The sequence below is a fragment of the Mobula birostris genome, chromosome 12 (genome assembly GCF_030028105.1).
Source record: "Mobula birostris isolate sMobBir1 chromosome 12, sMobBir1.hap1, whole genome shotgun sequence".
In the NCBI taxonomy this organism is placed as follows: Eukaryota; Metazoa; Chordata; class Chondrichthyes; order Myliobatiformes; family Myliobatidae; genus Mobula; species Mobula birostris.
This window is the reverse complement of record NC_092381.1, coordinates 74,060,118-74,073,510: the sequence shown is the minus strand read 5'-3', so window position 1 is coordinate 74,073,510 and position 13,393 is coordinate 74,060,118. Positions and strand designations below refer to the sequence as shown.

Genomic DNA, 13,393 nt, shown 5'->3' with positions numbered 1-13,393 from the left:
CCCCCCCCCCAACAAACTACACCAGCCCAACAAACCCTCCAACTTATTAACACCCATTAATAAAATTCAGGAGGGAAGTTCAACCGAACTCCTGCCTGCTCACAAAAGTGGATATAAAAGATCCCATGGCACTATTTCAAAGATCACCCAAGATCATTAAAATCGGAGGTTATCATGAGCACATTGTTGTCTAAGACAGTATTGTGCACAAATTACCTGCTGCATTTCCTGCATTAAAGCAATGACTACACTTCAAAGGAGTACCTTACTGGGCTACAGAGCACACACTATGCAAATGCAAGTTGTTCTTTGATTACTTACAGCAGTAAAAATGTACTTGTTAGAGTTTCCTTGTTAGAATATTTTGCCATTCAGTCATGATCATGGTTAAGAGTTGTTACCCTGCCGCTGCCTAAAAGGAGTTCATACATTCCCTCCTCCGAGTACTCCGGTCTCCTACACAGTCCAGAGGCATACCAGTTGGTAGGTTCATTCAGGGGTGCAGTGCTAGCCGGAGCACACCGGAGCGCGTCTGGCACATCTTTAAGAAAAAAGCCGAAATAAACAAGCTAATTAATTAGGTGCCGCCCAGGGTGATTCGAGTATCTCAGAAACTGCTGATCTCCTGGGATTTTTACACACAACAGACTCTGGAGTTTACAAAGAATGGTGCCAAAAACAAAAATCATCTGGCGAGTGGTTGTTCTGTGAGCGAAAACATCTTGTTAAATCCACTCGCTGGATTTTTTTTTTGTTTTTGGCACCATTCTTTGTAAACTCCAGAGTCTGTTGTGCGTAAAAATCCCAGGAGATCAGCAGTTTCTGAGATACTCAAATCACTCTGGGCGGTACCTAATTAACTAGCTTGTTTATTTCGGCTTTTTTCTTAAAGATGTGCCGGACACGCTCTGGTGCGCTCCAGCTAGCACTGCACCCCAGGTTCATTGGTCATTGTAAATTGTCCTGTGACTAGGCTAGGATTAAATGGGGGATTGCTGGGCAGCACGGCTCAAAGGGCCGGAAGGGCCTCTTCCACACTGGATCTCAATAAATAAATAACAAGAGCTGCTCCGGTAAGATGGCCGCACGTTTGGATGCAGCAGCCTCTCTGGGGCTGACCAAAGGTGTTTTTGTCTTCTTTAAGTGCCTTTTTTTATGATCACAAGACAACGGGGACACTAAGAACTTCAAGTTCTGCAGGGATACCCCAATGGAGAGCTGCTTGTTTGCAAGGAAGCTAGAGGAGTTGGACTTGGTGCAGGCCTGCTACAGAAAAGTGTTGTAGTCAGTGCGTGAAGGTAGTGTGCCCTCTAATAGCGAGTGATTTTCTTAGATGTTTCACTTGTGATCACAAGACCCTGTTGGACATTGGTAATGTAAAATACTTCAAGTCCTTTTCCCTTGTTTATTGGGGGAACTATGTGAGCTTGATTGTAGAGAGGACCAGACCTCAAGTCATGAGCTTGCCTGTCACGGCAGTCCAGGAGAGGAAATGCCAGAGGTCATGTAGCCTGACGTCTATGCTGTATACATTTACCGTTAACTTATATGTGCTATACTTGTGTTCTGCTATGTGTTACACCTTGGCCCCGGAGGAACATTGTTTCATTTGACTGTATTTATGGGTATTCATGTGTAGTTGAATAATTAAACTTAAACTTGAATTTAACTTAGGTGTCAATGTTGAAAATAAATTGATTCACAGAGCAAAGCAAAAGTATGATAGACTTTGATCAGAATATTGCTGATCGCAATCTCCAAATGATATCCCTTGTCTTAATAGAGGTACATGAAAATATTCTTTATTTATTCATTTATTTTTAATTAGAGATACACCACTGTAAAAGGTTCTTCTGATCCATTGAGCCTGTGTCACCCAGTTACACTCACGTGACCAATTAGCATCAACACATGCGTCTATTGGGATGTGGGATGGAACCAGAGCACCCGGAGAAAGCCCATCAGTAACAAGGAGGCAATACAAACACCTTACAGACACCGGTGGGAGGTCAGCCTGGGTCACAGGCACTGTATTACTGTTATACTGATGACTACATTACATTTAATGTTTATTCTCAAAAGTACTGTGCCAGAGAGCATAATATTCCAGATCTCTCTCTCTCTCTATTAATAACAATACAATGCTGCTCAACCATCTAAATAGCTCAATTATTTTTATCATATGTACAATAGATACTGTTGACATGCTTATGCATTAAAGGCATTCTAGTAAGACAAGCTGCTGTATCACAGAGGCTCAACATACCTCATTGTCTGTTGCCGAGTCGCTACTCAGTAACACTACCTGTGCTGCAATCAGAGCCACAAACAAGTTTTTGTGAATGGAGGTTCGATCAGATTTTGGAATACTAGAGATTTAAAACAGAAAGAGAAATTACTCTTATTTGACAGTTATGCTACCTGAAGGAAGGTGTTCATCTGATGACTGTGATTGGGATCGTATAATGCAACGGGAACACTCCCACATCATACCACAAAACAAAAAATTTCTGTGTAGCAGGAATTAATAGCATATGCACTGTAAAATACTTACTCCAGTACAGTGAAAAGAATCAAGGTCACCACTAGGGCACACAGGGAGGCTCCAGATCCGATGAACGTCAGTTTATTTAAAATCATCTCCGTTTCCACGCCCCACTGCACAGAACATTAGAACAATACAATGTTCTAGAAACTATTGAGTTAATACAATACAGCAGACACCAATTTAGAGTTGTTGCCTACTCCATATAATTCATACTAAAGATAAATCCATAGAGAACATCTATTTTATCTTTTAATACCCGTGCTCTTTCATCACAATTGTATCCCATGGTTATTGGGAGAATGGAACCAAGTGAGGAAAGGCAGAGCTCTTTGTCTCACTGTTCCCCTCATGGTTCACACTCTGTCCAAGCCTTGCCAAAGCATAATCACACTTTGCTGGTTTAACCTAAACCTAAAAGACAATCGATCTTCAGAGAATTCTATGGTGTGTGCCTGTCTCCCTGTCTCAGTGTGTCTGTGTTTGTGACTGTGTGTGATATGCAAATAGTAGCAAAAATACAATGTGACACAATTGAAAAAGAATTGAAGGTAACAAATAATTCGGGACACTTGCTCAAAACATTTGTGCTGATAAATTTTGTGAAGGAAAATGCATATCAGAAGTAGAATTTTCAAACACTTTTATAATAATCAATGCAATCGGGTAGATAAATTTGTGTTGTGATCATAATTTATCTATATTCTTGGTTCAACCTTCATTTAACATGGGAAATGCTGCTTTTCACAAAGTAACAGCCGCTATTAATCACATTTGCTATGTTCAGTCGCAACATGTCACCCACAAAATATTCTTTATTGACCTGTGGGAGGTATGTCTAATTGAAGTTAGACTAGTTCTCCAGGAGTTATGCTGCATTTTCAGAAAGGCTTTGTTGGTCCAGCATAGCAAGTGTTCCACAGGCATTGATACATGAACACAAAGCTCTGTATTGTTCCCAAAGTGTATAATCTTTCCCAAACCATTCAATCATGCATAAATCTCAATTTCTTAGGTCACCCTGTATGATATGGACTGATTAATGCCATTTTCATTATGGGTGAGAAAAAAAATGATCAAAGTTCCCACACATCAGTCAAATACATATGCCAGAATGGAAAAATTCTCTATCTTTGAATGGAATGAAAATTCCTCACCTACTCACAACCCCACCTGTATCTCGGTGTACTGCATCAACACAGCAAAGTTAGTTGTATGGCTACAAAAGCAGACTGTGATTTCCGACTCAAACTGGACCACTTGGCAACCCTGACTTGACCATCCGGCATAACGTCCATCTCTGAAATAAGCATAATACAATATCCACTCTCTATAAAAATAGAATTTTCAAAGAGACAGATATCTTATCAAATTAGTAGCTAACTACAAATCAGATTTATATTGAAAAGGCATCTCATACAGCCGAGAACCAGGCCCTTTATGTCCATGCTACTGACTCATCTATACAAATCCCATTACAAGCACGCAGTCTACAGCCTTCTGTGCCATAACAACTTAAGTGCTTATCCAGATACATTTTCTAATGTTGAGCACCCTGAATTAACTAACACATAATAGTATACCTGCACCTTTTAATTAAGCTAATAAATTAACCAACATGTGAGAGAATCAAGAGGGTCACTGATTTTATCTTCTCAATACTAAGTTATTCAGCTTTGAAGTAATGGGTTCAAATAATTTGTTGCATTAACAATGCAGCCACAGAGTGGTACAGCCAGTAAAGTCATTGCCTCACAGTTGTAGTGACCCGGTAATGCCTGCACAGAGTTTAAACATTCCCTGCGTTGGCTTGTATTTCCTCAGAATTATCCAGTTTCCTTCCTTATCCCAAAGACCTACAGATTGTAGGTAAGTTTGACATCGTACATTTCCCTAGTGTGTGGGAATATGGTATAAGCTGCTGGGAGCTGATGGGAACTTCGAGTGAATGACGTGTGACCAGTACGATTGGGTGGTTGGCACAGAGAAAGTGGAGTGGACAATTCACTGACTATTGGACAAGGTGAAAAGTCATGCTTGGTTCCTTCTCTTCAATGTCCAGTAGACCAGTTTGATTGGGGTGGTATGCATTCCATTACTTGCTGATTACAAGAGAAAAGTCAGTAGGAAAATCTAATTTATTCTCATGTCAATCTATTTGGAGACATGAGTAAATACAGAAAGTGCATTCAGAATCAGAATCAGATTAATTATCACTTTTGTAGGACGTGAAATTTGTTGTTTTGTAGCAGCGACACAGGGCAAAGACAAAAATCTATAAATTAAAAAAATAAATATTGTAAAACAAAAGGAATTACGAAGTGGTGTTCGTGGACTATTCAGAAAGCCGATGATGGAGCGCAGGAAGCTGTCCCCAGATCATTGAGGGTGGGTCTTCAGGTCCTGTACTTCCTCTCTGAAAGTAGTACTGAGAAGAGGGCACACCCAGGGTACTGAGAGTCCTTAATAATGGAGATGGATGCCACATTCTTGAAATACAGCCTCTTGAAGCTGTCTTCATTGGTGGAGAGGAGCTGGCCAAGTCTGTAAGACTCTGCAGCCCCTTGCAATCTTGTGTATTGGAGGCTCCATGCCAGTCAAAGTGCTCTCCATTGTGCAGCTATACAAATTTGCCAGAGTATTTACCAAACCTTCTCAAACCCTTAACAAATTAGAGCCACTGCCATGCCCTCTTCATGATTGTATCAATGTGTTAAGCCCAGGATGGATTCTCTGAGATGTTGATGCACAGGACCTTCAAGCTGCTCACCAATGGCCCCACAATGAGGACGGGTGTGTGATCTCTAAGCTTCCCTTTCCTGAAGTCCACAATCAATTTCCTGCTCTTGCTAGCACTGAATGACTTTTATTGTGATTCCCTTAATACAAGTAAGGTCTTGACAACTTGCTATCCTGCTTACTTGAGGAAGCACTTTTTGGAGCATTAATCATTGACTGAATTAGGTTGAATACGTTTCATCACCAACTGCAAAGCACAGGGATAATGCCAAACCTGATGGGCACCTATTCTTGTTAAGCGTTCACAGAATGCAGTAGTCTGCTCTGAATAAATATGTTGTACTTACTGAAGACTGAAATTCCAAAATACACATGCTGGAATGGCAAATTTAGAAAATCCAACCTTAAAATGAGGAAAACACAAACAGTTACTCAAATTGGCCAAAATGAGCACTAGATATCATTCATATTGTTTAAAACAAAATAACTCCAACATATCTGATCCTTCAAGTATGTTTTCAATGAGATTCTATTTACTTACTTTATGATTCTAAAATATTTTACCCATTGGTTATAATTCTATAATTGATGTTTCAAAAGGCTATCTTTTACAATAATAAAAGTATGTGCAGATTGAATACCCCTCAACTGAATTTCTAAAATCCAAAAACTGCACAAATCCGAAATATTTTGAACGATGACATGACTTCATAAATGGAAAATTCCACAAGATGCTAGGTAGATTCCCAGGCCTAGCACAGGTCTCCATATAGCACAGACAGTTCTAAGCAGTGAGCTCATATATGTAATAAACAGAAGTTAATGATAAATAGAAAAACACAGCATAAAGCAAGAAATGAAGATCTTGCTCATGCATGGATAAAATGAAGCTATCAGCATCGAAGTAAACATATGCTGCTTAATGGTATACTGATCACGGAACAAGCAAAGATCTATCACAATGAACTGAAAATTGAAAGTAGTTCTGAATATTTAGAAGGCTGGTTGCAAAAATTTAAGAAAAGGCACAGCACTAAATTCTTAAAAATTTTAAAGGTAGAGCATCTGCTGATCATGAAGCAGCAGAAATTCATTAATAAGTTTGCAAAGATCGTCACTGATGAAAATCTAACACCAGAACAAGCCTATAATGCTGATTATTTTTATACCTTACATAAAACCACAAAAAAAGTAAAATACAAATACAGTGTAATGTAACCTTTAATCAAAACATGGCATTGTAGATAAGACTGAAAGCCTGCCGTTATTTGTTGTCACTCAACAGCTGTTTCAGGTATTCTCCTGATGCTGCTGTGCTGCTTTTGCCCTGCACACATTATATTGGTGATCTGTAATAATTTTTACAGTCAATTGCACATGTGAAAAGAACATATGTAAGACAAAACCTGCTTTCCAGTAGCACGTAAATTCAGAGTCAGAAATGATGCTGATCCAAAACTGCCTCATTATATACACCAAATCCAAAACACTTCTGGCCCTGAGCACTTCGGATAAGGGGCACTGAACCTGTACTTGTTATAATATTTCAGACCACTTTAATTTCATGTATGTGCTCCACTCACTGCTTGACTCCCTATTAAAAACTACACTCTTCGCTCCTTCCTTCTGGGCACTAACTTAATTATGATTGTGCATATGCATCTATATATACAGTATGGGGTAGCAGGAGTAAAGGGTTGGAATGGAGCTGCCTGTGCGTCAGAATGCCTGCTAGTACCCTTGCCCCTCCACTTTCACCCACATTGCAGACATCATTGAATTCACCTGAGTAATAAAAGAATGCAATCAAAAATGCTGCTATTGTAATCTGTCAAAACAGTAAGATTATTAATCTAGTTCAAAATCAAGTAATATTAAGTTTAAGGAGTATTCTCAATCTGCTTACCACAGCTCTGTGCGAGAGAGAGTATTGCACAGCAGTGGGAATGTTTCTCCCTCGGACTGGATCACGAACAGTTGACGAGATAACAGCCGTTTGTAGCTGGTTTGCTTGCAAATTAGAATCGTAATATATCAAGTTGTATTGGTTGTTTTCACTGCAAAAATTACAGAGGTTGGCCCGTGAAATTCTTTGCATTCTGAATTTACAATGTAAGAAATAACATTTATCCTGTGTCTCAATTGGGCTGTATTTAGAGTCAGAGTCAGAATCAGGTTTAATATCACTCACATGTCATGAAATTTATTGTTTTGTGGCAGCAGTACAGTGCAATACATAAAAAAACCTATAACTTACAGTAAGAAATATATATTTAAATTAAGTAATGCAATAAGAAAGCAAAACAAAAGTGAATTAGTGTTCTTGGGTTGGTTCATTGTCGGTTCAGAAATCTGAGGGCAAGGGAAAGAAGCTGTTCCTAAAATGTTGAGTGTGTGTCTTCAGGCTCCTGTACCTCCTCTCTGATGGTAGCAATGAGAAGAGGGCATGTTCTGGGTGAGGGGGGTTCTTAATGATGGATGCCACCTTTTTGAGGCATCAGCTTTTGAAGATGTTCCTGATTCTGGGGAGGCTGGTGCCCATGATGGAGCTGACTGAGTTTGCAGCCTTCTGCCAGTTTTTCCGATCCTGTGCAGTGGCCCCTGCATACCAGACAGTGATGTAACCAGTTAGTATCTGCTCCATGGTACATCTGTAGAAAGTTGCTAGAGTCTTTGGTAACATACTAAATCTCCTCAAACTCTGAATGAAATATGGCCACTGTCCTGCCTTCCTTGTAGATGCATCAGTATGTTGGGCACAGGATAGATTTTCAGAGCCATGGACACCCGGGAACTCGAAACTGCTCACCTTTTCCACTGCTCACTCTTGATGAGAACTGGTGTTTGTTCCTTCGACTTTCCCTTCCTGAAGTTCACAATCAATCCCTTAGACTTACTGAGGTTGAGTGCAGGTTTATTGTTGCAACAATACTCATTGAGCTGATCTACCTCACTCCTGTACGTCTCCTCGTCACCGTCGGAAATCCTGCCAGCAATTGCGTCATCGGCAAATTTATAGATGGCGTTTGAGCTGCGCCTAGCCACACAGTCGTGGGTGTAAAACGAGTAGAGCAATGGGCTAAGCATGCAGTTTTGAGGTGCACTAGTGTTGACTGACAGCAAGGAGGTGATATTATTTCTGATCTACACTGACTATAGTCTCCTGATGAGGAAGTCAAGGATCCAGTTGCAGAGAGAGGTAAAGGGGTCGAGGTTTTGACGTTTTTGATTAGCGCTGAGGGTATGATGGTGTTGAATGCTGAGCTGCCTAACATAGGTATTGCTGTTGTCCTGTTGGTCCAAGGCCAAGTGGAAAACCATCTGTTGTAGGACTATTGTGGCGATAGACAAATTGCAGTTGGTCCAGGTCCTTGCTTAGGCGGGAGTTGATTCTAGCCATAACCAACCTCTCAAAGCTCTTCATCACAGCTGTTATTGTAGTAATCAAAAGCTAAAGGTAGATTTTTTTCAGTTTATTTTTTGTTTCCTTCTTTATAATTGCACCCTTACAGCAGTAGGGATGCTGGGCAGAATCCCTGGCAACTTCACCTGCAAGAAGTGCACTCCACATTACAGAGCTGGAGCTGGAAATGGATGAACTCCGGATCATTTGGGAGGCTAAAGGGGTGGTAGACAAGACATAGATAGAGGTACTTACATCCAAGGTGCAGGACACAGGAAGGTGAAAGGGGTTAAACAGCCAGAGCAGAGTACCCCTGTGGGGCCATCCCCCACAACAACAGGTACACCATTTTGGATACTCTTGTGTGTTGGGGGAGTGGGAAATGACCCAGCAGAGGAAAGTCACAGCGGTCAGGACTCCAGCACCTAGTCTGTCTCCGTGGCTCAGCAGGTAAGGGAAGGAAGAAGAGAAGAGCTGTGGTGATAGGGGGACAGAAAGCAGGTTCTGTGAATGATAACAAGATTCCTGGATGGTACGTTGCCTCCCGGGTGCCAGGGTCTGGGACGTCTCAGATTGAGTCCTCAGTATTCTTAAGTGGGAGGGTGAGCAGCCGGAGATCAAGAGCCATACAGGTACCAATGACATCAGTAGGAAGAGAGACGAGGTTCTGCAAAGTGAGCTTAGAGAGTTGGTGCTAGGTTAAAGGACAGGACCTCCAGGGTTGTGATCTCAGGATTGCTACCTGTGCCACATGCCACTGAGGCCAGAAATAGTAAAATCATACAGTTTAAAATGTGGCTAAGGAGTTGGTGTAGGATAGAGGGCTTCAGAATTCTGCATCACTGGGCTCTCTTCCAGAGAAGGTGAGACCTATACTGAAGAGAGAGCTTGCACCTAAACCGGAGGGCGACTAATCCTTGCGAGAAAGCTCACTAGTGCTACATTGGGGGTGGGGAGGGGAGGGGAGGGTTTAAACTAGAGTCACAAGGGGATGGGAACCAGAGTGCTCGAACAGACAGTGGAGAGGTTGTGGAGACAGATGTTGTTACTGCCTCAAAGTCAGGAATCAAAGGTTGTGCATGGTGGGACTAATGCTTTCAGTTGCGTATATTTCACTGCAAGTAGTATTGTAGGAAAGGCAGATGAACTCAATGCATGGATCAAAACCCAGAATTACTATATGATATTGTAGCCATTAGTGAGACTTGATTGCAGGAGGGTTAGGACTGGCACCTCAGTATTCTGTGGTTCTGTTGTTTTAGATGTGAGAGAGTGGAGGGATTAAAGGGGGGAAGGGTGGTGTTACTAGTCAGGGAAAATGTTATGGCAGTGCTCAGTCAAGACAGACTGGAGAGCTTGGAAAGTTTCCTGAATCAATACAAGAAGTTCCAACAAAAGAATGTGCAATACTTGATCTTCAATTAGGGAGTGAGACAGGGCAGATGATAGAAGTTTGTGTAGGGGACACTTTACATTAACTGATTAGTTTCAAGGTAATTATAGAAAAGGCTAGGTCTGGTCCTTGGGTTAAGACTCTAAATTAGAGAAAGGTCAACTTTGATGATATCAGAAAAGATCTGGCAAGTGTGGATTGGGACAGCTATTTTCTAGCAAAGGTGTACTTGGTAATTGGGAAGCCTTCAAAAGTGAAATTTTTAGTGTACAAAGCTTGTATGTGCCTATCAGAATAAAATGAAAGGTTAACAGTTTTAGGTAACTTTGCTTTTGAGAGACATTGAGCCCCTGGTTAAGAAAAAAAAAGGAGGTGCATAGCAGGTATAGGCAGATAGGAACAAATTGGGTGCTTATGGAGTATCAGAAGTGCAAGAGAACACTTAAGAATGAAATCAGGAGGGCTGAAAGAAGGCCGACAAGGTGAAGGAGAATCCTAAGGGCTTCTACAGGTATGTATGTTAAGAATAAAAGGATTGCAAGAGACAAAACTGGTCCTCTGGAACATCAGAATAGTAACCTATGTATGGAGCCAAAAGAGATGGAGGAAAACCTTTTTACTTCTGTATTTACAGAATGGACACAGAGTCTATAGAAGGCAGGCAAAGCAGCAACAAAGTCCTGGAAACTATACAGATTACAGAGGAAGAAGTATTTGATAGAGTTATACTAAACTACAAGGGGTATAGATAGGGTAAACGCAAGCAGGCTTTTCCACTGAGGTTGGGAGGCTACAACTAGAAGTCACGGGTTAAGGGTGAAAGGTGAAATGTTTAAGGGGAACATGAGGGGAAATTTCTATTTCTCCCGACACAAGAAAATAGGTGTATCATTCTGATTCCCTTGGCACAACTGCATCATATCCTTGTTCAAACAGGGAGACAAAGCAACTACGGACCTACTTCAGGTCCATGTGAAATAAGGAACCGTTTATCAGAAGTTGTGGATTATCTGTCCAACAATTCAACCCCGAAGGTTGAAGACTGAAATTGGCTAGTCTGGAAGTTGAGGCCTGATGGTTGAAGCCCCTGGTTCGGCCTGTCCCAAAGTCAGAGGCTCAGTGTCTGCCAGTCTCCAAGTATAGGCCAGGGACTGGAGGTTGGAGGCCCGGAGGTGGCCAGCCCTGGGATTGGAGGCCTGTCTCCGTGTATGAGTGGGAGGATCGATGAGAGGGAGGAAAGGAGTTTGTTTTGCTGCTGTTGTTGCATTGTTACTGTTGTTACTCATGTTGTTCGGCTGAATATGGTGGGCATGCTACATTGCTGCCAGAATGTGTGGTGACACTTACAGGCTATCCCTGCACTTCCTTAGGTTGTGCTGGTTGTTAAATCAAATGACACATTTCACTCTATGTTTCGAAGTACATGTGATAAATAAATGAATCTGAATCTGAACCAAGGATACCACAGCCAATTCTGACACTCGGTTTGAAGATAGGTACCTTATCCAGGTATAATTTGAATCCAATATTTGAAAACCCCATCTTACCCAATCAGTCACTATTCACTTACAGAAAGCATTATGATTATCTGATTATGTAGCACTTTCCAAATCTTTGTGCTCCTGGTAAAGCACAATGACTTGTCTTTTCATTCTATATAGAGCCACTAAAATGCATCCAGAGATTTCCTTTCTCATCGTGTCAATTCACTTCATCTAAAGTAATGGAGGCATGTTTACTTCTTGTAATTCAAGGCAATATATCTGTGAACTGTACTCCTTAACACAAGATGTGATTACAATCATTCAAGAGTAAAACTGTACCACACTTTTTTGAGTGGTGTTGAGTAATTATCGCATATTCTTCCAAGTAGCTGTATCCTTGGGCACTCCTAGGGGACCCATATTTTAATGCCACTGTGGCTGGAACTCCACAAGATAAAACCTATAACTTATCTGCTCTGCCACCATTCTCCTTCTACCCATCATGTTAACAAACAACCCACCCACCAGGCCCAGTCTGATCACAACACACTCCTCAAATAGCCTAACCCCTCAGCCCTGAACTCCCAGCTTTCTTAATGGAAGCCTGATTCATAGAATGCTCTGACTGAGCCTTGATTACTCATTCAAGTTTTGGTGCCTCCAAATGGCCCAAGATTTCCAAACCAAAATGCAGTAATATCCAATCAGACCCCACATTCTCCACTCGCAATCCACCCCAGTCTGTGCCACCAGACTCTAATTGGACCACGACCCATTCTAACCCTATTCAGAGACACCAAACAAGATGATGCAATGGTTGTTCAATGGCAAGGCCCTGAACATGGCTGAGGTTCATGGCAGTGGGTCACAACCAAGGGGCTGCAGATATGTTATGCACCAACTGAACAGTATACCCCCTTTGGACACAGATTAAATTCCAAATCATAATTTGTAATGCTCGGACAGTCATTCTTTCCACATGTTTTTTGGCTTGTAGTAGGTAATACATTATTAAATATAAAATAAAAATACCAGAAATTACTCAGTGCAGAGTAGCATGGTCACCTGAAATTTGATTTTCTTTTTCAGATGGAATCAGTTTACTACATCTTTCTGCTTAATTCAATTTTGAAGTTTACATTTTATATCTGAGTATTGATTATATTATGATCAAACTTGTTATAGGTTATTTATAAGCATAGCCTTACCTTCTGTCTGTCCGCCCAGCTACTAGTACAGAGTCTACATTGTGAGGTGCCAAATGATGTTCTACACTCCGGTAGTAAGCATGTATAAATATCAAGTCCTCATAGCCTGGAAGTGAAAAAGGAACACTGTATTTCAGCTCACAATAACACAAGATGTTTCAGCTTTCACCTTGGATAGCAATCATTTATTGATCCTGATGACTCAGTACAACACCAGCACCAAACTAACAGAATAGAGTGGAAGTTAGCTATTGGTAACCGAAGTCATAGATTTACACTGCATATGTAAAGACCTCCTACTGATCACATAAATCCTCCTCAGCCTGCATTTTTCATTCAAGAGGTGTGGACTTCACTGGCAATGTCAGCATTTATCATCCATCCCTATTTGACCCTAAGCAACACTGGTGAATCTACAGTCAGACATCGCCCAGACCCCATATGAGTATCAGATTTCTTTGTCTAATGTGCTTTAACAACAATTCTGCAGTTTTGTGCTATTACTGAGGTAATATTTTTGATTCAATGCCAGATTAATTGAACAACTAATTTAAATTCCCAGCTGCCATTTCTCAGATTAGAATTCAGGAATCCAGGTTACTATTCTGGAATACTGGCTGA

At 41.1% G+C, this 13,393-nt stretch overlaps 1 protein-coding gene across 1 annotated transcript in view; it reads right to left on the bottom strand.

Annotated features, from left to right (window-relative positions):
• LOC140206236 (adhesion G protein-coupled receptor D2) overlaps positions 1-13,393 on the bottom strand; it is a 53,645-nt gene that overhangs the window by 9,595 nt on the left and 30,657 nt on the right. The window contains exons 9-11 of the mRNA XM_072274554.1: positions 12,773-12,878; positions 8,094-8,270; positions 2,267-2,369 (exon numbers count right to left, since the gene is read on the bottom strand). Of these exons, the coding sequence (XP_072130655.1) occupies positions 2,267-2,369; positions 8,094-8,270; positions 12,773-12,878 (386 nt within the window). The remainder of the gene's footprint in view (positions 1-2,266; positions 2,370-8,093; positions 8,271-12,772; positions 12,879-13,393) is intronic.